General features: G+C 39.6%; 1 protein-coding gene across 7 annotated transcripts in view; it reads left to right on the forward strand.

Annotated features, from left to right (window-relative positions):
* Positions 1-3,997: 3,997 nt before the first annotated feature.
* PPFIA2 (PTPRF interacting protein alpha 2) overlaps positions 3,998-23,626 on the forward strand; it is a 288,488-nt gene continuing 268,859 nt past the window's right edge. For all 7 annotated transcript variants that reach the window (XM_058805647.1, XM_058805650.1, XM_058805658.1 and 4 more), the window contains exons 1-2: positions 3,998-4,236; positions 12,062-12,312. In XM_058805647.1, coding sequence (XP_058661630.1) covers positions 12,064-12,312 — 249 coding nt within the window. In that variant the 5' untranslated portion in view covers positions 3,998-4,236; positions 12,062-12,063. The remainder of the gene's footprint in view (positions 4,237-12,061; positions 12,313-23,626) is intronic.

Here is a 23,626-nt window from a genome sequence, read left to right on the forward strand (position 1 = left end):
CCATGGCAACACTGACAGAGGGAAGGAAGACAGCTTTCAGATGTGTCTTTCTGACATAAGATTATATATTTTTTAAAAAGTAGCCTGGCAAATGGTAAGGAGGACTTCCTAAGGTAACAAAGAATACAGTCTCACTGTACTCTTCCTACCTGTGTTCACCCACTTTATCAGCTTTAAGTCCCAGTTACTCAAACACCTGATGCCACTACATATATACACAAATACAGAACCTCCCAGAGCAACAGGGCTTTTCATACTTCTGGGGTAATTAATTGAATGATTAGAATTAATATAATAGAATAGACAGAGATAATATGTAATAGAATTAATAAAATGCTTGCAGCTTAGGTAAGCAAACCTATGTTTTGGAGATCTAATGGTCAAATTCCATTCAAGGGGGTTTTAAGCTCATAATTAAATAATAAACTAAATACCTTTCACTACTAAAGTTTCCATGGAATATATTATTATGCTCATATGCTCTTGATCAAAACCGTCCACTTAGGTTTTGCCAAAAAATGTCCCTTATGGAGAATTCCTTTATCATTACCAAACCCAAATATCTTTCTCCATCCCAGTTTTTGTGGCTTTTTCACAGTTCTTAACTTCCTATTCTTTAGTTTTCCCTTCTTCTTCCATCTTATTGACCTCAAACCCCTACATGCTTGAAGAGAAGGAGGCTCCTGCCTAAATTGGTGCCACAAAGCACAGGTGCTAATTGGCAGCTCCTGCACTCTGCAGTAACCTCAGTGCTGTGACACACGGCACTGCAGCCACTTACTCATCTGTGAATCTGCAACGGAGGAGATAAGGGCAGCAGGTCAACTAGTACAGGTAGCAATGCCAATATCTTGAATAGCAATCATAATCTTTCTGTGCTGGGTTTTTGCTTTAATGATTGAAAGTTAGTAGGGAGGATGGGTATGAGGAGCTGAGGGGCCAACAGACTTCCAAAACTATTCTACACATATTTGTAAATCAAATGGCTGTGAAGGAGGTCTGTCTGCTATACAGCTTGCAAATAATTGCCCCCTCCAGTACATGGAACAGGGACCGGAATATTTTCCAAGACGAGTACTGAAAACAGTCACCTTAGGTGAACATGGACAGATCTCTCACATGTCTGGCAAACCCTTCATGCAGGAAAAGGGGAAAAAAGCAGGATGTCATCAATAACATCCATCTTTATCAATATTTAGAAAAGAGTGATACTACCATGCATACAGATGTGTTATAAAAAGTAACAGTGGTTATTGGTTTCTCTGGGTCTGGATTGAAGGCACTTGAGACAGTAGTTCGTGTTCGGACTCAGCTGTTTATTATCAGTAAAACAGTCTCACTATGGTGAGTTCAGCAGCTTTTCATTAGAAGGTACAAAATGGCCAACAATCTTCTGTTACAAGGTCTTTTAAGACTAAACTATCCAACTAAGCACTGACACCTAGATTATTTTCCCTTTTAACCCAATGACTGATCCCACAGAGCCTGCAATGCTGACTTTTTTGCCCAATCACAAAATGCCACCCAAACCCATGAAGAAGAAGGAAGAAGAAACCCAAGACGACACCCTGTGCCCTCCATCTTGCTTCCATCCACAACATACTAAAAATCCCAAACCCTAAATTTCTCACCAAGTGGCACCTCTATACCACTCTCTATAATCCATTTCACACTTTTGTGGATTCTAGTCTACCTTGAAATCTAGGAAACTTTCTCCATGAATGAGGGTGAAAGTCAGTGCTCCCCTGGGGGTCAGGGCACCCCAGAGCAGACAGAGTAATATTCCCAGTGCCCTGGGTTTCCACAAATGGTGAGTTCTAGAGAGTTTGAAGCTGGAAACCCTAATCTTTAATTTAAAGGAAAGGGGAAGAAAACCCTTAAACAAATAACGTAAAAAACTCCCTCAGATATGTCCTTTGAGTCAGTTCATGCCAGCCAGCCTGGGTGGTACCTCCTGAGAATGACTGCTCTCAACGATTGATTTTTGAGTCTCTTACTTTCTCCTTACTTGCCTAGCTCAAAGCTCAGATTTGTGATAGTCATGCAGTAAAAAAATCTCAGAGATGACAGCTCTTGCCCTCAGCTACAGTGGGATTATAAGGCAACTGCTCTAATGGTTTGTATGCTGATATTTAAGTCAAGATAATGATCTGAAATGACCAAGTAAAATGACAAAAAGCCACTTGGAATAGTGGCACAGGTGAGAGAAAGAGCTATCTTATTTTCTTCTCTTTTCACCTATGCATTGCACGGAAAGCTCTGGCAACACACTCTGGCACGGCACCAGTAATTTCTTTGCACTTGGATTTGAAATGTCCATGTTGACAACTCTTCTCAGCTATTTTCCTTACAGTGCACCCTCTGTGCACGTATATTTCCATTCATATTTCCTATTTCAATATGGTGTCACACCTCCTGTGAAGCCAGTTCAGCAGCAAGCATCCCCGAGTCTCAGCACGGCTCCCTCCTCTCTCCAGCACATTCCCACAGCACATGAAGAGACTTCGGGCTTTTGAAGCAACACAGTCGATCCTTCATGGATGAAATTCTTCTTCTATGCAGAAGAAATGCTAGCAAATACTGAAATTTTTTTTCCAAGAACAAAGTTTGCGCAGTTGATACCTGCACATCCTCAAACCGGGATGAACAAGCATCCTCAAGCCGGCTCTGAAAACGGCGGCTGGTACTCGTTCATTCATTCACAACGCCCGTTCCCCGGACACTCGCCACGGTCCCACCTCCCCCTGCCTCTTTTCCCGCCCTGCGGGCGCTGCGGGCTGTGCGGGGCTGTGCGGGGCTGTGCGGGGAGCCCTGGAGGCGGCGGCGGCTCCCGGGGGCTCGGATGCTGCAGCCGCTGCGGCCCCTCCGAGCCGCCCGGGGGCCGCACGGCCGTGGGCAGGGGAATCGTACGGGCTGGAGGCAGCGCCGCGGAACATCCAGGTCACGCCCTGGTGTCCCCTTTTTATTTTCTTTTTTCTTTTCCTTAGGAGTGGGCGTGAGGGAATTAACGCCGAGCGAGCCGCGAAGCAGCGGCAGCAGCATCTGGGGAGCCGCGTGCGTGAGGCAGAGGAGGCAGACGCGATTACTTCAGAATTTATTTAAGGACTGGTGAAAACCACTGCAGCGGCTCCAGGGGAAGTCCCCGCGCCGGGGAGCGCGCCCAGCCCAGCCCAGCCCGGCCCGGCCCGGCCCGGCACTGCCGCGCCGCTCCCTCCGCCTCCGCCTCCACCCTCCGGCCCCGGCACCGGGCTCCGGACCCGGCACAGGGCTTCTGCCGCGCCCGGCGTTCCCCAGTGTCTGATAATAATTACACGCCCGGACTATTGAGATCATGGCAGGTTTTATCCCTGCTTTCTCACGGCCGGATTACCGCAGATGATACGCTTTATTACGCTCTACGGTTAGAAGAGATGTCGTGGCGTTTGCCTGAGCTCCTTGAATTACAGGGTGTAGTAGCGTAGCGCTGCCGTGCCAGTGTCGCTGCCGGTGTCCCCGGGCGACGCGGGGCTGGCAGCGGTGCCCGGGGCGCGGCCACGTGCCGTGGGTGACTCCCGCCCGGGGCTCTCCGGCTCCGCACGGCTCCGTGCACGGTGCCAGCCGGGCAGCGATGTGCCAGCCGGGCAGCGGCGAGCCGTGGGCACGGGATTTCTCTCTGTAAAAAGCAGAAAGCCGCGTTTGCTTTTTGATCATGCAGGCAGTCGTGCGTGCGTGTGGACTTCTGTCACGCACAGAGGCATAATTAGCCTGGGAGGTATCGAAGAGCCGAGGAAGCCAGATACCGCTCAGTTAAGTTTAGCAAAAGATAATAAATAAAAGAAAGATGCTTTCGCCCTGCCCCCTCCCCCTGTGATGGTTTGCCTCCAGCTGCAAAGATGCTGTTGCTCGAAAGGGGCTGCTGGAGCTTTAAGAGCCGCTCCCCCCCCTCCTCCTCCCGACAATGGTCTGAACCGAGCTCTGCTTCCCAAAGCAAAATTTGTAATATGCCATTTTTCCCATGGATGCTTCTCCTCTTGGCTGCTGACGAAGTGACCGAAGAAAATGTTGAGGTGCCAAGCAGCGAGACTTGCCGGAGGACGGGTGCGGGGGCTTGGGGTTCCTCGGAGCAACGCCTGTGTCACCATTTCTAGGAAGATGCTCCAGGAGTGCTCGGCTGTGTGAGTCCCCGCTCGAAGCCGGTGGAGACTGCGGTTGTTATTGATCAAGTGAAATAGCAGACGCCGAAATAAAAGATACTAGGTACTGAACCTTCTATTTCTGAGTTAGATATTCCTTCCTTAGCCCCGATATCCCCAGGGGATGAGATGCAAATGCAAAATCTAGCTGTCTGCCTCTTGCTGTAGCACTTGTGTGGTATTTAAATGCATTTCTGTAATGGGAGTTGGGGGGTTTCAGACTGAAAAATGTGAAATCAACTTATTTTTTTGGTTGTGGTTAAGGGAGGTAGGAGGTAAGAGGTATGATATAAAGAACAGATACTTGGAATGAGTCCTTTTTCTAAGGTACTGTGCTGACCACCCCTCCTGTGTGGTAGGAGGGCAGGATGCTTCTGTTAAAGGTGATATCATAGTTTAGTGGAGGCTGGCAGGTAAGGAGTTAACTAGGAGGAGGAATATGCATGTAATGCAACTCAGACAATAGGAAGGATTTTCCTTATTGGAATTACACTGCGCTGCCTAAGAGCGATCCTGCTGAGGACATCTGAAGAGACATAATTGCAGTAAGATCTGGTTTTATCAGTCACTGTATCTATTTAACGATTTGGAAAAAAATAGCTTGTAAATGCAAAATACCCAGAACGATCCAATGAAATGAGTTTTCAAGCTGATGTCACTGTGGACAGGCTAGAATGTATGGTAGGTAGATTTCTACTTCTTTTTCCTGCAGCAAAATTATAAGTAACTTGAAATGATTCCTCAGCTGTGGTGTGCAAATCAAACACAAGAGCAAACAGAAAACAAGCTTTTAAAGCCAGTTATGGAGAGAAAGGTGAGGGACTAAAATTAGATTCACATCTAAGGTGGTGGCCTTCAAGGTGAGCAAAATGAATGCTTGTCTAAGAGCCTTTGTCAGGCAGAAGCCAAGTAGCTTTGTGTCTTCTTATTCTCAGAGCTTCCCAAGTGAAAGAACTCCATCTGGTAAATAATTTCCAGGCTAAATGAGATTGCAGAAGTGTTTGTTACAATATTCACTTGAATAAATAATTCTAAGACTCTTGGACAATTGAGATAACAGAAAATGCCAAATAGGGTGGGGTCCAGTTAGAAGAAGGCAGACAACTTTTTCATTTTCCACCTCTATAGGATACATACCACAGAAATTTCAAGTAGTTTTAGAGAAAGTCAGTATTGAGGACATACTTTGACACCTGGTCCATACATGATCATAATCAGAGAGAAGTTAATATAAGAGAGTTGCTATCAATTAATTTGTTAATGGAGTCCCTCCCGAAAAGAAGCTTTATATAACTCTTAACCAAGGATGGCCATATTCTGTGCTCTGTGCTGGAATTTTTGTCCATTCCCCTTGTCTGGATGTTTAAACTGAGCTGCAGAATTCCTAATTTGAGCTAATACAGAGTTCACTCTTGATGGAGACATAATGCAGCTAATGCTATAGATTTGCTATGACATTTTTGCATACAGCCTGAAAAATCTTAATCACAGTGAACCACATTCTTTCTCCCTCTAGTAAGACAGATTACTTTTTGCCAGTTGGATGTTGTGTGTTTAGAGGGGAAACCTGTTCATGATTTCTGGTAATGTAGTAGACATAACATCTGTCATGCTCCCTGGTATCACAAAACAGGCATTTGTGATCTTTTATGCCTCTGTTTGGAGGGAGTAAAATGACAGAAGATCGATGGCTTGTCTATGTTAGTGACTTTTTCAGCCATCTGTACTGATACAAACTCATTGAAGTCTATGATAGAATTTCCATGAATTCAGGTTATTTGCTGGGTTTGATTCCATGCAAATAACTGGAGAAAACACTGAACTAGGAACCAGTCAACCTGGAAAAGGCTTTGTAGTAGATGGTGCAGTAGATACACGATGGACAAGAAAGATAATGTGTTTTGAGAGCTTTAGTGTCCTGCTTCTCAAGCTGCCATTGGGTATGGCTGTGATGCCTGAGCACACAGGTCCAAAACTACTACTAAATAAGTGTCTAGGTTTTGTTTTGAATTAGAAGAGTTCTAAAGTTATTACGTTACCTAAAAGTCTATTTCCAGGGAGTGTTTATGTGCTACATGGATTTCAAGGGAAGCAGGAATTTGCCAGTATTCTGCTCCCCCTTCAGAACCTCTCCTGGGTTTGGGATAGTTGCAGGTGCTACACAAGTTCACTGTATGTTGCAGTCCTTGCAAGTTTTGGATGCTGTGGGGGCACCCTGCCCAAGGGAATTGTAATATCTGCTTTGTGGCTCAGGATGGATCTTAGGAACAATGATTATATATTAACAGTAAAATGCTGGTGACTTAATGCATCTTTCATTGAGGGATTGCTTTACTTGCATTCAGGATACTGGGTAAAGTGATAAACTTTGTACTATAGAAGTAGTAAGTTCAGTATCAATGGAGCTTTTATTTTTTCTATTTAAAGAAAGAGAAACACATTTGAAAGTCTTACTTTTGTTGGCTTAGATCACTCAAGCATAACTTTAGTTGAGTTGTATTACTACAGGGCAAGTCAGCCTTTTTCTGGCAAAGAACACAAGCTTTCCTTCTTTTCTTTTGAATGAAGAGGTATATAGTGCCCATTCAGCTATTAATGTCAGCTCTTTCAGTTGAAGAATATGCCACTTTGTGTGTTCCTTTCTCTCCTCTCCTTCCTCTTCTTTGCAATTCTTGCTGCATGGGAAGTGTTGCACAGAGTGATGTACAGGAGAGCCTATTTCGTTATCATAGACTTCTGTGGTCTTGAAAATATGAAACAGAGGTGTTTAATCCACCCCTTGCAGTTCTTAACACCCACTGGAAAGAAATTCCAGCTCCCTCAGTGATCATTCCTCGCTGCCTGTGTTCCACTTAACATGCCTTCAGCTTGGAGTAGATGATCTCCAGAGGTTCCTTGCAACCCTGAGTATTCAGTGATTCTCTCATATGAGAAAGCAAGGTGGCTGTCCGCTCCCTAGTGGGTTGCTGTGGTTACCTGGCCTGTACCTCATGTTCTCCTGATGAATAATTGGTCAGTTCAGGTCTTAATTACCTGCTCACCTTCTACTTCCATTTTCCCCCCAGCTTCTTTGCTGCTGTTTTCTGGGGCAAAAGCCTGCAGTTCTCTGGTGGCACAATGAGCTTGCCAGATGCATGGTTAGGCACCACTGGTGTAACCAAGTAGGATTTGAGGTATCAAGTCTTGGCAAAGAAATCCTTAGTAAAATTCTTCAGTGGGAATTTACTCAGTCTCTGCAAAGGTGCCTCCTTATGGCTGGGTACAGGTACATGAGTTTACTCAATTCAACATCATTCATCATTCCTTTGAAAAGAAGCAAATCTGTGGGTTTGGGTTCTTGGATTTGTTTGGTGGTTGATTTGTTTGGGTCCTATCCCATGGAATTATTCCATGTGAAAAGGACCTTTGGAAGTCATCTGTGACAACCCCTTGCTCAGTGCTGGGCCAAGTGCAAAACAAGATGAGTCTGCTCACTGCAGGTTTGAAAAATAAAAGAAAATTCAGTGTTAACTGTAATTTTCAGAAATTTAGGGCAGACATTTATGCACTCCAGATTTGTGTCATTTAGATTTTGTCACATTACCTGAAACTTTTAAGAGAAGTTAGTTTGCAATTTAGAGTTGTGACAATACAATTCAAGGTTTCTGTTTTAAACTTCAGAGACAGGATTCTGATGCTTCATGTACATTGTTGATTGTCTTTGTTTATTCTCCCTTTTTTGTTGCTGTCAGCTCTGAATTGTTTTTCACTAGCAGGGCTCATCAAAGAAATGTAACTGTAATTGCCTTGTGGGAGTTGATAGGAATGTATAGATTAGGGAAAGGGATACTATGCTGGGATAACAAATATCTCAACATAGGAGCTGGCATGTGCAGACCAACTGGAGAGATTAAAATATATGCACAGACTCGAAGATGTTTATGCATCTGATTTTTAGTGCATTCAGAGCTGAATGAGAAACTAACAGCCTATTAAGCTGTATAAAACCAATTCAAAAGAGTGGAGGGCTGGGAGTCTTCATTCCAGTCTTTGATCTTTTGGGGTCATTCCTGGGCATATGATTATATTCCATCAATCATATGACAAGCTGATAAGCGCAGTTAGAAAACATGGAATATCCAGATGTCAGTTTGGATATGCTTGGTCTACCTGGCAGCTATGGTTTAAAAAATCAAGTTTTCTGAGGCTAGCCAGTTTTTGGAGCAGTAAGAATGGAGAACAAAAAGGAAGCTTAATGGCAGTTCTTTATTAATCTTGTTCAGTTCAATTCTGAGTGGAATTGATATCTACATGTTTAGTAAGAACTGAGTACCTGAGACAAATACCTGCTATGTATGCATGGATCTGTACATATATCATTAAGTCCAGGATGCAGCTGTCTTGTGCATATGAAATTTTATTCATGCATATATAGGGAAAGATATCTGAGTTTTTTCAAAAGTTATGTAAATGCAGAGATCAGCTGCAAAAGTATGTGTGGCATGGTAGTTCTGAAGTGTAATAGAAGTGGCCCTGGAAATAGCCTTATTTTGAGCCTTTTAGAACTGCAGCATTGAATGTGGCTGTGTCTCCCCTATAAATACAACCGAAAAAGGAATATATTTTTTGCAAAAAGAATGGCTTATTCTGGTTAATTTATTAGAGAGATCACTTTCAGTGTTTAATGATTGAAATTCTTCCTATATAAAATATACTTGAGCTTAACACAGATTTATGGTCTGTGGTAAGTGGGGAAGAGTAGGTAGGTAGAGTGATTCGTTCTAATTTCATTGTATGAAATATTTCAGCTGATTATATTATGAACCCAGACTAAAAATTGTTAGGGTGATGGAGTTTTTAAATTTAGGTTTAAAATTGAAATTAAATAGAAGGAAAATCAGAAATGGCCCTCTTTCCCTACTGGAACTTTAAAAAATATAATCCAGGTTACTCAAGATATCACCACATTAGCAATCAGACCAAACTGATCATAGCAGTACTATTTTTATGTTATGTTTTAGCATGAATCCCTCAGCTGTTTCTGTCTGTATGTGTTGTCTTGGTCATCTATGTCCTTCTGGTGTATGCAAACTAAATTCCTTTCAGGGATAACTAAGCTGGGAGCTGACTCTTACCTTTAAATCTCCTGACCCTATGTGTGAACCACATAAACCTGTGGTTAGCCAAAGGTTGACTAATGCATGCAAACACCATCAGGAAATGTCAAGAACTCTTGTAGCTCGGCAACATATTTAATTTCCTGTATAAAGATCCAAATGCATATGTGACCTTCCATTTGTCCTCAGCTTCCAATCTTATACTACTAGGCTGTGATCGATCTGTTTGCTGACACTCCTCCTCTGTTCCTGTGTAGTTCTTCCTCTGCTTTACCTGCCCTAGCTTTTGTTGCAGTCTCTCTTGATAAGTCTTCTTTCCTTTTTTTTTCTTCATTTAAAAATTCTTCAGATATTCTCAGTGTTTTGATTCCTACCTGCTATCAAGCAGGAAATTTGTAACAGGTGTAATAAGGTCCTGGGGAAGTAGCTCTGTTCTTCAGCACATGCTTGGGAACAGTGTTGAATGGTGGCTGCCTCAGGACACTGAAAGCATCCCATGTGTTGGCAAATATAAGAGTGATAAATGCCAAGAAAGTTTTAAAAAAGGAAAACAAAAATGCTTTTCTAAAGGCAAGAAGACACAAATCATAGTAAATCGAACAGTGTGGCATACTAGGTCTTTCATGAAAGGCTGTAAGAAATTTTTCTTTGGAAGCCCCACAGCAAACCTGCAGTTGCTTGAGATTTTGTTACTTTTTTTGTGGCTTGGTGACCCAGGGGCACTCTGAGAAGCCAGGTTTCCTTCCACGTTATTTGGGGTCCTCATGGACCCCCACAAACAATTTCTGTGAGGTCATGATCCAGGATTCCCTCCCATATCTCCTGCTCCTTGCTCTTACAAGAGTCCAAATGTCCCTTTCTGTCACACCCTCCCAGCCTTTCTATCTGGCTCAGGTTAACAGACTGCTTTGCTGTATTTCTCTTCACTCTCAGGGTGGGGGAGGGAGAGGATGCAAGTGGTTCCAATGGAATAATGGCATTGATCTCTGGACTCCCAGAAAGCGATGTACATCACCAGGCTGACTGCGAGAACTGCTGTACCTTTTAAAGATTCTCCTGGGGCTGTGAGCTGTGGGAGAAAACTTCCAAATAGCAACTGCCTACACCAGGAACTGCCCACCCATTCCCTGCCTTCTCTTCTATCTTAGTCATAGCCCAAGTTTGTTACTTGTGCTGTCAGAACAATGCAGTCCAGGGATTCAAAATAAGAACAATGCATAGCCCCTGCCTTCCCTGAAGGCAACAGCTGAGAGGGACAAGATGTGATAATAGTGCCATGAGCATTCATGGATTCCCTTATAACCCCACAACCACTTATATGGCTTCGCACATCCACATAATGACTTGAAGAGATTTCCTATCTAGTGTGAATGCAAGGTGCTGAGACAGCAACAGCTGTCCACACAGAGCTTTCCCTACCTGTTCTCACCCACTCACCAGCATTCCCGCAAAATTGTACCACTCTCACTCTGCCACAGCCTGTGTGCAGGGGTAGGAAATGCTGTGCCCTTCACACTAGAAACCATGTGAAGCACATTGGAAGTAATTTCTTGAATGATGAAGCTTCACAGGTGACAATTCCCTAGGACAAGAAGTGTGACCCATGAGATGTTGATGATTGTGAGGCAGAAAGGGTTCAGTGACAATCCAGATTGTTAACTTTGATCTTGGAGAATGGGCATGCAGAGACCATGGTCTCTGGCCACCTGGTGCACACCGAAAAGTTATCATTGAACTGAGCAAGTGGCAGATGGCCTTGGAATTTTTTTAGTTATCCTTTTGTTCACTGTGAACATGACCATCCCAAACTGGTCAGCCACAGGTGGGAGCTGAGTGGAGACTGGTGACGGCCCCTTGCTGAGTGCACTGTGCTTACATGATGTTGTGAGAGGTTCCTGGAGGCAAGACAGGCTCCTCTGGCTGGCATCCCACATCCCAAGGTCCCTGGGGACAGTGGACAAAGCAGTCAACATCAGCAAGCTCTCCCAAAGATGCCTAAAGCTCCTCACTGTACATGAAGTGGGGGTTTGACATTTACGTAATTCTGGTTAATTTATAAGATAGATCTAATAAATTTGGAGCTGAAGTATGGGACTAGGTGATGTTATTTGCTCTGCTCAGGACAGATTTCAGAAACAAACAACGGTGATTCGGTTCCTGGTAATTCAATTTGCACAAGATATCATAGGGATATAATTAGCAGAGTTTCTAGTTCTTGACCTCTTACTGAACAAGCTCACTGGAGAATAACTTCCCCTGAGGATGGGAATAACTAGATAGAAAAATAGATTAACCTGGCATTGTTAAGGCAGCATGATACTGGATCAATGGTTAGCCTGAGCTGTACAATTGCCTAGAGGAAGACAAAATCTGGCAATTAGTGGCAGCTATTGACATTAATACCAACAATTCAACAATGAAATTAAGTAAGAGAAGGGAGAAAAGCCACAATAAGGGAGTCTACATTTGCAGAGGAAATATTTTCTGTTATTTTAAGAGAGTATTATTTCCAAAACTATTAATTTAAATATTCTGTAACCCTCCATCTCCTTCCAGTCAGTCTTCCTTAGTTTTGGGAAGCACATTCAAAGTCTTTGCTCTATGGAATTAGTCACTGTATTTAATCCCTCTTTATTGATCAACTGATTAACATTGCATGCAAGTTTAAAAGTGGGAACAATGCAATAATCTACTAACTGTGTCCATGTACAGAGTTTATTATTCCTCTTATGAAACATCCTCAAATGTTTTCGTTACTGAAGAGCTGTTCCTTGATTTGTGTTTGTTTTAAAGAAATGATGTGTGAAGTGATGCCAACGATAAACGAGGACACCCCGATGAGTCAACGGGGGTCCCAAAGCAGTGGCTCGGACTCGGATTCTCATTTTGAGCAGCTGATGGTGAACATGCTGGATGAAAGGGACCGTCTCCTGGATACCCTTCGGGAGACACAGGAAAGCTTGTCACTTGCACAGCAACGCCTACAGGATGTCATCTACGACAGAGATTCCCTCCAGCGACAGCTGAACTCAGCACTGCCTCAGGTATGTTGTTAACAAAGATTCTTCTTTTTTTGTTTAGGTTCACTAATTTTTGAGTTAACACCAATTACTTTAACCCTAATCAGTATGCATTCCTTGAGGTCCAAATTTTGCTCCCATTGATGTCAGCTGCAGAACTCCTATTGAATTAACAGAACCTGGTTTGACCTCTATGGGACCTTTTTTCATATTTAAGAATAGGAGTAATGCCGTTGACTTGAAGGAGAGCAAGATGAAGGCCTGTAGCTACTGGTTCTTTTGGCTGTTGCTCTAGCATTTACAACAGGTGAGGGATCATTTAAATAAAAGATCTAGAGGTAGAAATAAAGAAAGAAGAATGAGAATGTTTTCTAGAGACTTCTAATAAACAATAAAACTAACTAATGTAGTTAAATAAGGTATGACACAACCCCCCAAAAAAAACTGATACCTTAATATTTTAATTCAATTAAGTTTAAATATTTATATAAATCTCACTATCTGAAGTTACCCTAGTCTTTTTTAGGAACTTCAAAACTGAATGACTTCAGTTAAAATACTGTGATATATATCAATAATATGTGTCAATATAATTGTTTTTAATATACTGGAATTAAAAGCAAAGAAAGATTTTACTTCAGTCTGCGTATGTGGCCAGAGGTTGAAAAGATACCATGATTCAAAATTCAGATTTACTCCATGTTTTTTGCTTTGTGTCTCTGAGCTGTCATGTATTAGAGAATGTGACCATTAGGGCCTAGGGAGGAATTAGGGAAGTGTGTGGTTGGAATAAAGAGGCAATAAGTAAAAAAAAATTTAAGGGTAGAAGAGGCAAGTGGCACCCTCTGGAACAGGGAAAAGCCCAATATTCAAGGGTTAACCTCAGTAGGTTTTTGAAATATCTTGGGATAGGACAAAATGAGAGAGACAGAGAAACAGAGAAACAGAGAAACAGAGAAAGAGAGATAGAGAAAGAGCTCCAGACAATGAGAATGCCTGCCGCTGTTTTGGGACAAACAAAAAGGTGTAGCAATGATCTTGATAAACTGTAAAATCAAGGTTGATAAACTGTAAAATCAAGGTTGTTTTTTTTTTCTTTTTTTCTCTTTATTTGTGGGCAGTTGAGCTTCTTTTTACAGGTATCTCTACATAGAAGAGTAGAAAAGAGTAAGTGAAAGGCAGCATAAATCCTTTATTCAAAGACTTACTCCTGGAAATCCAAAGAAGAGAGGACACTCAGCATCTGTTAAGCCCCTTTCAGTGTGCTGATGCACTCTCCACTGAGCCCATAGTGAGGTATTTTTGTTGAGCACTAGCAGGTGTCTAAGCCCTAACAAGTCTTGCATATGCAGAACACCTGCTAAAATACTGGAGACTAGCTAAGGAAAATAATATTCAGTATAAATGCCATAAATGCCAGAGCCTAAAAGAAATTAATTCTAAGGAAATGGATCATGATAGTATTTTATTCTTTATTTCTTCTAGTAAGAAATAAAGATTAAAATTATATTTTGTTACATAGTTTTGAATGATAGCTATACATCTGCTAAAAGCAATAGATTTGTCAGGTGAATGCTTTGGTCTACCAGGTACCATTAGGAATGTGTTTCAGGTAGCATTCCTCCTTATATCTAAGAGAGATGTAGGTTTCCCATATGAGAAACTGTGTAACACACTGGTAACACCTTAAAGCAGAATCAGGTTTTAAGTCCATCAAATATGTTATCTAGATCTTCATGTAATAACTAAATTCTTATAAGTACAGAACACTGGCTTAGTAATATACATTTGAGTAATAGAGTCTTTCAAGGATGTAATTTTCATATCACTGCCATACTATTTAGTTTCAGTTCTGGACTTGAGATATTCTATATAGTACTTTCACAGTTTTTTGGTTTCTGGTTTTATGAATGGCAAACTTGCCTTGCTAACTTCCTGTTGTAGCCTTCTAACATTACCTAGGAATTATTACCTAGTGGAGAGGAAGAATTCTCTCTTTACTCAGTTTAGGGGAGAATATATAAATATATGATATCTATGTGATAATTATCATGTAGTTGTGGCATCTAATGAGTCTTGCTTTATCAGAATTTATTCTTTTAGTTCTTGATCCCTCGAGTGGTTTTCAAAATTCAATTATTTCTTAGTATTTACATTGTGCTTTATGAGTAGAAACTGTGTATTGACACAGTTATATTCCAAAGCATTTTTGTTAGGACACTGTTTTTGCTTATTGTCTAAGTGTTTACAGTGAAAAATATGTTCTAGAAAAATCATTACACTTGTAATAAATAGAACCTGCACAAAAAGAGCTTGCATGAAAACTCAGCCATTGAAAAATCTTGTCTGATGGGAAATAGGAAATCATAAATAACTTTAATAGGAAGCTTGTGTTATTAGTTAATGCTGTTACAGCTGTTAGGGCTGCAGCCAATGACTGTAAATATCTTTAATATTCTATACTGGTCTGCACTGCAACAGAACAATGTACAATTAACCATGTCTTTCAAAACTGAGTTACAGAAATATAGTTGTCATGCTAAGTGCTACCATTGAAATAAATTTTATTTCCATTAGATTGGCAGTTTAAACTTTATGAACATCTGTCTGTAACTGAACAGTTATGTTTCAGGGAGGAGGGAAAAAGTGAGCAGAAAATTACAGATCAGCTAGTCTAAATAAAATAACAGGGAAGACTTTAATCTTGTTTTGGAGGAAAATCTAATGATATGTCAAAAAGCTAACTTAAAAATATAACAACAGTTTATCAAAATTATCTTTATACAAAGTAACTCAACATGACTCTTTGGTACCAGACTTTTTAGATTGGGGAACTACAGAATCCCTAAAATTACATCTTTTGAAGTCAACTCATTTAAATTACTGATAGATGGGAGGTGTGTAAGGATAGCAATATAATAATTAATAAGGTCAGTAATAAAGGAGAGAGAGAAAAAATTTTCACTTACAGTAGACTGACAGGATAAAAGGAGAGTAGTAGTAGTTAATTTATTTTGAAGCTTTTATTTATTTGAGCATAAGAAGAAGCATGCTAGTGGAAATTTCAGATGACAAAATTGAGTTGAATTTTGAACTAAGGGAGTATTATAATACACAAGAACAAGAGTAACAGAGGTGGGATGGCAGTGCGTGGTAAAAGGGTGAATATCTTATATCTAGCAGGTAATAAAAAAAATCATTACCGTTTAGGTAGCTGTAGTAAAGAGGGATAATATATGGTTTACAATGGTGATAGGCAGCCAGTGGGAGGTTAAAAATGGAAAGCATCGTTTTGAAATGTGTTATGTAAGAGACTTGTGTTGGAAGTAGGTAAATATTAATGCATTTAGACCAAGGGGTGGTTTGGACCTTATTTATCTGAGTTTTGGCTCAGTAGTGATTGAGAGTCGACCTCAAATTGGAAGAGATTGAGAAAAACATTGCTAGAGGAAAGAGTAAGTAACATTTTCTGTCTGAAAAGACTAATTGAAGATTTCTTATTTCTGGGGGAAACTGACTTGAGAGGGACTATGAGTGATTTCATAGATTTTCTTGGAGAGACAGGAAGATGGAATGAACAGGTAAAGATGAAAAATATTTTAAGCCAAAAATAATGTTGATGAAGGAATAAATGATTGTAGGGTACCATGAATAAAGATAGATCATTCATCAAAAAAAGGTCTTGCATTATGAAGGAATGGCATCTTTCTTAGACCAAGACACAGTGAAAACCCATAACTGGTATAAAAGATATTGTATGTCAAAATACCTTTGCTTAACATGTGAACCGGACCCAAAACACCTCTTCAGATTCTTTATTTCAGACTTTATTCTGGAGATACTTGGAATCTAGTTCACAAGTGATCTTGTTTATTCTTCTCAAAGCTGCCTATTGATAGTGGAATCTTCTAAGGAAAGTGTGTCTGGGTCTGCACTGCATGATCCCCAACAACAGGAATTTATTGCATTTAGGTCACGACTCTTAAATCCAGAAAAAAAAAAAAAAAAAAGCTAAATACAATGAAATACGCTGTAATGAGGAAGCATACAATCTAAATACTTAATATTCTGTTTTTGTTTTATTGGAGTAAAATAAGGTCTTTTACTGCAGCATAAGAAAGTGTTCTACTAAAAAGGTTAGGAACTCTAACTCTGTTTTTGAGTGTTAAAAAGAGGAAAATGTTTAGTTACAACTTTCTCAAGTAAATTTAACCATAATCTTCTCTAGGCTAAGTAGTCTAGAAAATATCACCTTGATTAGTTACCTTGTAAACAAACTGGAAAAATAAGCATATGTCATTGTAAGACTTTGAATGACTTCTCTTATGATAGAATTCTAAGATTCGTTATTGTATTCTGGTAAACAGTACTGAATGAGTGTTGGTTTTTGGTTACTTTATTGCTGCTTTTAGCCTTTCAAGAATAAGTTTCAAGGTATGAAAGGTATTAATTTATATGAAGATGTTAATAACTTGCCACTCTCTAGTCAAGTTTATTTTGTTCATTAATAATATACTTGCTCAGTGATTTACTTAGAAATTATTATTCACAGAATAGTTGAGGTAGGGAAGGACCTCAGGAGGTCACCTTGTCTAGCTTTTCTGTTGCAGCAGGGTTACTAAGAACAGGCTGCCCAGGACTGTGTCCAGATGGCTTTTAAATATCTCTGAAGGTAGACTCCACAGCCTCTCTGGGCAACCTGTGCCAGTGCTCAGTCACCCTTACTGTAAAACGTAAAAAAGGTTTCCTGATGTTCAAGAGGAACCTTCTGCCTTTCCATTTGTGTTCATTTCTCTTCAATGTTACATTACCAGAAAGTCCTGATTTTACTGATCCTTTATGGTAGCAGATTTTATTTTTTAGTGGCTGTAAGTCTTTTCTTGTATTGATTATCGGAATCTGCCCATATGATACATCTTTTTTAGTACTATTGGCTGTGAACTCATTATTTTCCATATGCCTTAGCACAGTTTCCAGGAGGATCTGCCCCATGGTCTTGCTGGTCACTGAGGTGAAACTGACTGGCTTTCAGTTGCCTACATCTTCCTTTTTACCCTTCTTAAAAATTAGGGTTACCTTTCTCCTTTTCCAGTCAGTGGAAACTTCACAGGGCTGACACGACTTCTCAAATATGATGGATAATGGCTTAGACGCTTCATCAGTTCCCTTAGGACATGTGGATGCATCTCATCAGCTGCTATGGACTTGCACTCCCTGTACATAATCTCAAACTTGCTCTCCAGTGGGTGGTTCTGCATTCTCCCAGTCCATGCCTTTGCTTTCTGCAAGTCGGGGTGCTGTGGCTGGAGCACAGTGTGTAGTTTGCATGGCTTTAAACAGCTTAACTTATATGAGTTGAATTCTTCTATGCATGGATATAAAACCTCCTGTCTTTAAAATAGACTATTTAAAACTAAAGCAGTCTAGATATGCTATTCTTTGGTAGAGATCATTGAATAATTTATACTGAAAGAGACCATTGGAAGTCTATTTTCTTTCTTTTTTTAAACTTTTTTTGTTTATTTCCAGCAAGTCTGAGTATGTTGTGATTCGAGTGAATCTCTCTGGTGGAGATCTAAACACCTAGTTCTAGTTGAGTTTCAATTCTTTTGAATGCTGCAAAAATATTTTTTTTCTCTGCAATAGATATTATTGTCAGCACTGTTTGCAAATCTTACTGGATATCGATGGTAGGATTGTTTGGAGTGTGGAACTCCAATACTAAAAGGAATCTTTTTTATGTCCTCTGGTACCCCATAGATTTCAACTAAATTGTAATTGTTAGCTACAATAATTCAGTAATAAAATCAGTTATAGAAATATAGTAGTAATCAAGGTTTTATTTGATCTAATAAGATACCACTCATTTAGAAATGCTTACTGGAGGCATGATAGAAGGGAAAATCCAAAGAGGGAAATGTAATGACCTTGTTTTATTGAACCAGTTTATGTAATTTGATCAATGTTAGCCTTTAATAGAATTGTGATTAGAGAATTTTGTTGATAGACTTACATTTTCTTCCAATGCAGTGAGCAATGAGTTTTTTACTGCCAGAGACAAGAAAGGTATAGGGAGACAACAGTAAATCAGTAGGGCCTTATTCTGAGGTTGTGTTTTCTGTTTCAGATGTGTGTGCGTATAGTACATGGGTACAAAATACTGGCATTGCACAGACACATGTATAGATACAAAAATAAAATAGCCTGACAGAAATAAAGACACAGATTTAAACAGAATTAATTAAAATAGACTGTTTATTTTGGATTGGGCATTTGCTGTTTGGGTGAAAATAATAGCTTGACCCACAGTATTGTTCTCAAAACAGCTTTTGTTTCTATGATGAAGATGGAATGATGGGGTTTTTTCACTCTTAATTTCTTTCTGGCTGTGCTGAAGAACATGGAGTACCGATGGCATCCTGTATATTTGAATGAATAATCAGTACTTTTTCTGAGGTTCTAAAAACATCCTCTTGTGTGAAGGACTTCTGTAAGTTCTCCATATTTTTTTTTAAATCTTGCAAAAGTATGCATTTTTCTCAAATTTCCAGGGAATAACTTAAGAAAAATTCCAAGTAGTGAAATGGAGATCTGAGTGAAATGTGTCTGAGGGGAAAGTTCCAAGTTTTCTGTTTCAAAAATCTAGTGATATGCTCTGTATTCATGTGTAAAAACTAAAGCTTGAGCCAGTGCTTGTTTCTATCTCTGAATTTCCTGTGTTTTATAGTTTTGCTGGCTACTAAATAGAAACATGTTAATTTTCAGGTGTTCTGAATCCATGCTGTTCCCACAAAAATCAATGCAAGTAGCAAGTGTTTGTGACTGCCAAAATCAGTTTAGATTCCTAAATAACAGAAATATTTTCTTAAACAAATTGGAATGATGCTTTTTTGCTAATTATTTTAACTGTTTGTCTCAAGATGTTAACATTGGGGGAAGCATATTGAGATGTATGCAAAAAATCAGATACTAACCATAACTATTAGTTCTAGTAGAGTAAATATGGAAATACATGTTTTTACAGGATTTACATGTAGAGGGGAGACAGAGCATCTGGAAATCAAAGAAAACTTGGCATTATAAAGTTGCAATAGTTTAAATGCAACACAATGCTGAAGTATTAGTTGTGTCCAACCTAACAAATGCTTAGGAAAAATTTAAGGTTTTTCTTCCTTGGTGACAGAACATATAACAGCACATGGCAGTTCTTTTTTCCACATAAAATTGAATGAAAGCTGTTTTCATAGTGTTAAATACCAATTTTATTCTGTTGGATGACTCCTAACTAATATTATATGATAAAAGATTGAGATATCTGTGATGTAGGTAAGACACTACTTTAGCTGGGTCCTCTCTGGACTATCTTTTTTTTTTTTTTTTCCTAACCCACCATCATATTCCAAAGAGCTGTAGGGGGATATAAGGGAATATAAGAAAATAAAGATAGAAAGTAATCTTACCCTGAAGGACTTGCAACTGGGCCAATTATCAAAGATAGGAGCAGGCCTGACTTTTATAGGCCACAGCTGTAAGCAATGTGAAGAAGAGTGCTATAAAAGAGTGGGGTGGCTGGTTGAGAAGGGACCTGGAGTCAGTTGGCTGCTTTGTGAAGAAGAAAAAGTCAGTGCTCAGAGGAAATGCCCATGAGAAAACACCAGGAAGGTAGGAAGCTTTTGTGCTAAGGAGGCAGCAGTGTGGAACCCCTGCAATAAGATGACAACAGAGAGCACAGTTAAATGTATAATTATACTTACAAATAACAACTTGAATTCTTCTCAAGTATGAGTTTATTTCCTTGCTGTTGTAAAGTTCTGTGTATACAGTAACATATCACAAATAATTATAAGCAGGAGATTTTATCTTAAAAGCTTTGGGCTTCTTAATAAATACTTGATGACGGAAGAAGACTGATGTGGCAATCCAGCGAGGAATAAAATGGGATATGTGGAAAAAAGACAGAAACTTAAATATTTAGAGGAGGAAGAACATGTGCTGAATGCCTGAAGCCATCAGCAAGACTGTGTACTCCTGTTCACTCTGTATCTGCTTCATAAACATTGATATCAATTATATTAGCTTGAGCCAGGTACATCAACTGCTACATTAACTATTGATGGCTCATTATCTGAAGGTTTAGAAAGACACACAAATGAATATGAGGAAAAATATAATGGTTCTGGTCAACAGAATAGAAACAGATGATATCTAAGTCTCCATATATTAAACTGTTGCCATTAAAATTATAGACACTGTAGTTTTACTAACAGCCATAGTCATGGGTTTTTTCCCCTAGTTTTAATAACAGCTGTAGTCATGCCTCTCAGTGTTTAAGAAGCATTTGAACAGTGGTTTCAACAATGTGATTTAACTTTGTCAGCCCTGAAGTGGTCAGGTGTTAGAACTAGATGATTATTGTAGGTCCCTTCTAAGTGAACTATTCTGTGCTGTTATGCAGTGAAGAAAAGCTGGAAAAAATAGTGAAATTTTATAAAGCTTAAATGTGATAGTTTAATTTTGCTTATGTCCTTCAAAGTGGATGGTAGAGGCTGACACAGCATCCAAGAAAATTGTGAAAGCATATTCCCTTCTTTTTAAGGTCTCTATTAAAAGCAAAGGAAATGCAGAATATTTAAGAATCAGCTTTTAGAAGTGTCTTATTCAGGCTCTCTTTATCTTAATGAATAATTTCCCTTAATGAATAATATTCGCTCAAAACCACAAAATTATGTTAGGGGCATGTTTTTTATTTTAAAAGTAGGGATCTTATTGAAGTGTGTAGAGTTTTCACGTTGACTCTGAAGAAATAGGTTTATTTTTATTGATGAATATGTATTTTTCATATGATCCCCAGGAATCTGAACTTCTACGTCTAGAAGTTAAGGGCCAGTAACTTTATTTAGTGTAATGTAACATTTCTGTAGTCTACTCAAGAATCTGCTCCAAATAATCATTTGCTGAGTATATCTTCTTATCCTTTAAGATTTTTTCCTATTTAGGATCAAATTATAGGCCTTTTTCTTTTAATTATTGTTGGTGAACTGCATTCTTTACCATGTATGAGTTCTAAAAAAATCCCCATTATACTGTGACAGTTGATTTGTTATGACAATCAGTCATCTGTCACAACAGAAAATATTAAATAAATCTTAGAGACTTACAGAAACGTTTTTTGTTGTAGGTTGGTTTATTTGAAATTATGAAGTAACCAAAATTACAGATTTGGTTTTTTCTTGCATTGGATTTTTTTTTAATGATACTCTAAGCAGAAGGGAGCATAGAGATAAGTAAAGGGAAGGAGCGATAGGAAATTGTAATGCACAAATAGATAAACCATACTTCTATATCAAAGGGACAGAAATCTCTAAGCAGGGGTAGAGCCAAAGTCATTCTGCACAGGAAGTAAAGCCCTAGGCCAGAGGGCTAGGACAGTCAGTGTGGAGGGTTTCCCACTTATTTTAATCAATGATAGAACTAGTCTTTAAAGAGCAAGTTGAGCAAGGGGACAGAAGGAGATCTGGGAATGCTGGTGACAGTGGCTGAACATGAGCCAGCTGTGCCCAGGTGGCCGAGAAGGCCAGTGGCATCCTGGCCTGGATCAGCAATGGTGTGGCCAGCAGGAGCAGGGCAGGGATTGTGTCCCTGTACTTGGCACTGGTGAGGCCACACCTTGAGTCCTGTGTCTGGTTCTGGGCCCTTCACTGCAAGAAGGACGTTGAGGTGCTGGAGAATGCCCAGAGAAGGGCAACAAGGCTGGGGAAGGGTCTGGAGCACAAGTCCTGTGAGGAGTGGCTGAGGGAGCTGGGGTTGTTTAGCCTGGAGAAAAGGAACCTTAGGGGAGGCTTAATTGCTCTGCACAAGGCCTGAAAGGAGGCTGTGGCCAGGTGGGGGTTGGAATCTTCTCCCAGGCAACAGGGACTGGACAAAAGGAAACGGCCTTAATCTGAGATGGGGGAGGTGCAGGTTGGAGATCAGGAGGAATTTCCTCACTCAAAGGGTGATTAGACATTGGGATGGTGTGCCCCGGAAGGATGTGGAGTCACTGTCCCTGAAGATGTTTAAGAAGAGACTGGACCTGACACTGTGCCATGGTCTAGTTGACAAGGTGATGTTTGGTCAGAAGTTGGATTTGATGATCTCAGCAGTCTTTTCCAACCTAATTGATTCTGTGATCAAAAGTGCTCCTGGACGTTCTCACTAGCAAAGTAAGACTCATGAGAGTATCTGAAGTGCAAAATTCTGATTTTTGTATTTTTTCCTGTCATAATGACAAATACATTGTAGAGTATTGAACACTGAGACAATTACTACATTAAAAAAAGAAATAAAACAGATTTTTCATCTCCTGGAGGAATAACAAAAACCACTTTCTTTAGCACTATGAGTTCAAGTGGTGTTTGGGGCAATGTGTTTTGGAGATAGACACTAAACCTAGGGATTATACACTAAGTTCATATTTTTCTACTTCCTCTGCTTAATAACATCAGTCTGACATTGGAAATAATGAATATCCAAAACATTAAGATATGCTGAACACATTTGAAGTGTTTTCTTTTCTCAAAGGTCAAGGATTAATATTATCACATTTAATTGGTGAATAAGCCCTTTGTTGTATATCTTTGGTCAAAGCATGTAAAGACAATACCTCTGAATTTGTGAAGACTAAGTTAATGAATAATGGCCCCCATTAAATTAATTCTTCATTGGCAGTAAAAGCTTGATATTATAAATATTCCAAAAAGAGTAGGGTATTTTAAGGTAGAGAATTTCTTCTTCAGTAATTGATACACATTCATATCAGATTCAGATGCTCTGCTGTAATTTGATTTGCTCTTTGTATCTGCTATAAACTAGCATAAAACATTTGTCAGCCAAAACACATTTAAAATTCTAACCCTGTATATGTGAAGAATAAATCAACTGACTGTTCCCATTTTTTTATTCTGTTTATTGAATGTTCAGCTACCTTCAGTAGCTCATTTTCCTTTCCATGTAACTCTACTTAGGCTCTTAAGCTGTAATACAAATTTAAAAGTCTAGTGTATTAAGAAAGAAATATGTATTTATTGGTGTGTAGTACTCATGATTTTCAGGGTGATCTACGACTAATTCTTGCCACAACTGTGGCATGCTGTTATGAGCATACAGTCAACAATCTAATAGTAACTCACATATGTTGTATGTATTCCCTACAGAAGCTTAATATTTGGATTGTATGGACAGATCTGAGGAGGTATTGTTTACTGAAAATTGTAACTTCAAAAAAAATGCTTTCAAGAAGCAGCAGAATTTTTCACAAATTGACTGACTGTGCCTTTATAAATTCTCAGATTAAGTCTTC

This window comes from Ammospiza caudacuta, chromosome 5, assembly GCF_027887145.1.
Source record: "Ammospiza caudacuta isolate bAmmCau1 chromosome 5, bAmmCau1.pri, whole genome shotgun sequence".
NCBI classification, from domain to species: Eukaryota; Metazoa; Chordata; class Aves; order Passeriformes; family Passerellidae; genus Ammospiza; species Ammospiza caudacuta.